Genomic DNA, 4,417 nt, shown 5'->3' with positions numbered 1-4,417 from the left:
ATTTACTAAACATCGGCCATGTGTCAAAGTTTTAACGCACTATTTGCCAGATTCATGCTATTTTCAATCCCATTTCAATGTTAACAGAATGTTAATGATAAGCAGTATTTATGTAGGACAGTTGCAGACGATCGCATGAAATGCATGAAACCGATGAACTTTGAGTCAAAAAAAGAAAAGAAAATAGTCATTTGTGTATGACATCATCAATGCGTGCACTTCATTTGGTCGTCAATCAACGATTGAATTAACCGATAGAAAGTGTGTTACACCCAGAATTCATTTGTTATACAACACTATGATAGGAAGGTAACACTCCTGTAACACTTGAGTGAGTAAAGGAAGTTAGCCCCTGTATACAAATCTATACTTCTGTGTTAAAACAAGCAAATTCCAGTATTTTAAACAAATATTTGGATAATCACAGCAGATAATTTCTAATAGATTAAAACACATTTGTCACTTTTAACCGGGGTTTAAAGTGTATGGCTTGTAACTGTTAGTGACAGTCAATATCAATCTTCTGGTTGCTGACGCTGAGTAGAAGCGACGTCTTCAAAAGATAAGTTGATAGCGCCAACAAAGTAGGCTTGACATATGGTAGTGTCATTGGAAATTATACAATGTCAAAAAGTCATTCTAAGTTAAGCTGTCCAATAGGAACCAATAACGGCCTATATTGTTGATGCATACATATGTATCATAGTTATCTGCTGCCAAGGCTCTGTGACACATACAAAGAAACATTGCAACAATCCTTTATCATACATACATACATACACAATAAATTCATACATACATACATACATACATACATTCATCACACCTATCCTCTGTCAGACATCTGAGACATACAAAGATACAACACAGCTATCCTCTGTCAGACCTCTGTGAGACATACATAGATACACCACAGCTATCCTCTGTCAGACCTCTGTCAGACATACATACATAGATACACCACAGCTATCCCCTGTCAGACCTCTGTCAGACATACATAGATACACCACAGCTATCCGCTGTCAGACCTCTGTAAGACATGCATAAATGTACCACAGTTTTTGTGAGACATACATATGTATGTAAACATAATAAAGCTCTTTTTATCAGACCTCTGTGAGACATTTAAATACACCACATCTATCCACTGTAAGACCTCTGTGAGACATACATGCATAGATATACCACATCTATCCACTGTCAGACCTTCGTGAGACATACATGCAGAGGTACACTATGGCTATCCTGTCCTTTGCAGTATTGAACTCGTGAAGTTCTCCTTTTGATTGAGCTGACTCCCAATAAGCCTCGATAGCCCTTTGATAGTCCCCAAGTGTTTGATAACATATCCCTAGAAGTGTGTGAACAATCCAGAACTGTTGTCCTCCTTGTTCCTCGTGATACTGAATCTGTACCAGTTGGTGTAATGCTCCATCACGCCCTCTGGTGTCTCCAAGTTCATGGCAGCACAGGAAGTTCATGAATAGGGTGTATGGTAGAGGTGGGATGCTAATGGACTGGAATTCTTTGGACAGCTCTACACTGAGATGAGGAAGATACATGTCCTGATGACGAAACTTAATGAAACTTGAATAAATTTGATGGAGCCTCTCGAATATATAGCCATGAGGTTGCCGATACAATGTGCGAAATTCTTGATTGATCTTCGCGTCTTCGCCGATGTATGATGCTAATTTCATTACTCGTCTGCTCATCCCAAGGCATTTAGGAAAATTTCCTGTCAGAAAATGTAAAGTTGCCAGATACAACACATCTGTGCGCATTAAAGCATTCCGGGTTATCCAGTACTTACATTTTCTCAGTCTTCCGTACCTTGTCTTGTTGCCTAGTGCAGCCCTATTTTCGCACTGTTCCTGAGAAAACATGTCTGATGAAAGATATCTGAGGCTGCTCATTGCACAGTGGTATGCGAAAACTTCTTCAAATTCTGACTTTGATGTAGATAATAATCTAAACGCGTTGATGATTTTCTCTTCTGTGCGACAACACCTCGACGATAATGTTGAGACAATTTCCAAATCCTGTACCATAATATGTTCTTGTGCAGGCATTGGGAGTACAAGCTGAGCTTGAACGCCTGAGTCACATAGCCTCTCCCAAATTGAATTTTTGAAGAAGTTTCCCACTGAAAGGCACATCCATTTCATCTGAGAGTAATTGACCAAGATGTCCAGCAATATCTGCTGATGCTGTCCATGTATTTTCCTCTGGAACATGTTGTTGTTTGGGAAGAAGTAATTGGGACAGAATCCCGCCCTGACCCACGCAATCAGAATGTTTATGCAAAACCAAAAGCAGTAAAATAGGTTCTTGTCTTGCCAAAAAAAATGGCTTGAATTTTCAATTGCATGAAACATGATTGTTTTTAGGAAGTAGGTGCACAAGATATCGTCATCCCCTATGATTTCTTTCAATGTCTCCTTTATTTGTTTTAAGAAATATTTCAGCAACACGTATACTTTGACTTGGATGAGCCTAAAGGAATGAACTAAAGATCTCTCTGCTGCTGTAAATGAGATTCGCCATTGTAAAAATGTATCTTTGGAACATTTGTCTCCAACTGGGACAAGATGGCATCCACTGTTTACAATTTCGTCTATCAAGGTTTGGTGTGGCCATCCATGTAAACGTGTACGTGTGATCCATTCGTTAGCCTCACTAGGCCAAATTTTACACGGAAAACAAAAAACGAAATCACCGGCATCGCTTCCGCTATAACTTGTATATGCACTGCTGGGTCCACTGGATTTAAAGTTTGAACCTGTGAATTTTGAATAAAACGTTGTCCATTCCTCTCTGAAGATATCACTGGAAATAAACACTGAATCCCCAATTCTAACTAGTGAACTAGAAGAGATTCTGCTGTGAGAGCTGAGCTGACGCAGCGCTAAGTGGACAAAACCAGGACGGCAGCCTGCTTCTCGAATGTTCAAAATAGTTTTGTGTATCAAGTATTGAGGAATACTCTGATCAGGGTACAGCACTTCTGTAGATTTGTTTACAAGCATTGTGTCCACATCTGAACCTTTTTGAAAACATCCTTGTGCAATACTTCCAGTAAGAATGTAATCAGTGAAATCTGAATCTACTAAGCGTTCATTTAACACCATTGCCCTTTTTCTAAAGTTAAGTATCTGCTTTGTACCAGTAGTCGTCCTCTCCAGATATATTGACAAGAGCACAGACATCCACTCAATCTCAGCGGCGTTCATCATTGTTATTCGAAGAAAATATTAACCTGCGTATAACAATAAATAAGCAAATATTCAGTCTTAAGAATTTTGTCAGCTGAAGAACGAACTGAGTGTAACTACATATAATATACACACAATCAGTATCGGTGAAATGATCCTATAACTATCATTATGTAATGATATTGAAGTGCATAAGAGGAATTTCATAAAAGTGATATATAAATGTTTAATATTATCATCATGTGCTATTACATATAAAAATATACGTTACACCTCATGAAAGATTTCATCAAAATGTTTATAATGTACATACTACTACTCATTATCAGTTTTAAACTCTTTATTGTTATACATGGCCTTTCAAAAGATAAAAAGGGTTTGCAATGAAAATTTTGAAACACATAGCTGTATAATATTCTTCTACAATGAAAGTATTTAAAGTGGATATTTTACAACTGATGACATACCAGGCTACATTATATCTAAGTATGATGTTAAAGTCTCCCAGACCACGTCAGTCTTAATTTTATCCGCGTTCTAGCGTATGTGTAGCGTGATTGTGACCGAGACACTAGTTTGGTAACGTTGTCTCTTATAAACTTATTCTTCATCCCCCGGAAGTTTCATATGACATCCGCAGTGTTGATACATGAGGAAAATAAAGTGACCCCAAGTGACCTGCTGAAATTGTGTAATACTTAGGTCACCATATGGTTCAAGTGTATCCGCCTCACATCTTCTCCATCAACCTATCTACTGGGAAACAGATACTCAAGTATATTTGAGCAATATTCATTGTATCGCGACACTGACAGCCGTAGGAATTATTTACAGGAAGAAATTACTTTCAATACTTATTCACACTAGGAATGAAATAACAGTCAAGTTCTGTGTAAAGCGACTTATCAATACCGTAAATTTGTGCATAATCCCTAAATTTTTGTTAAACTTACACGAAGTTCTAAATGAACTTATATCTATTTGCACATATTAATAATAAACAATCAAATCACTGTAAGTATAGTTTTAGGAACATATCTAGAAAGAGCACAGGTCTCCTTTTCTGTTATGCTGCCATTTTATCTATTTATTTATGTATTTACTTTTTTCTAATTTAGGCTGTGTAATGGGATGGCGATATAAAGGAGTTTCAGTTAATCAAATCAAAACATAGTCGCAGTCAGAAACATATACTGCTTAAT

At 37.3% G+C, this 4,417-nt stretch overlaps 1 protein-coding gene across 1 annotated transcript; it reads right to left on the bottom strand.

Annotated features, from left to right (window-relative positions):
• LOC117341901 lies at positions 1-3,236 on the bottom strand. The gene has a single exon (XM_033903761.1). The coding sequence runs from the start codon at positions 3,234-3,236 to the stop codon at positions 1,191-1,193; it is 2,046 nt and encodes a 681-aa protein (XP_033759652.1). The 3' UTR covers positions 1-1,190.
• Positions 3,237-4,417: the final 1,181 nt, after the last annotated feature.

This window comes from Pecten maximus, chromosome 14 (assembly GCF_902652985.1).
Source record: "Pecten maximus chromosome 14, xPecMax1.1, whole genome shotgun sequence".
NCBI classification, from domain to species: Eukaryota; Metazoa; Mollusca; class Bivalvia; order Pectinida; family Pectinidae; genus Pecten; species Pecten maximus.
The sequence above is the reverse complement of the archived record's forward strand: the minus strand, read 5'-3'. Positions and strand labels throughout refer to the sequence as shown.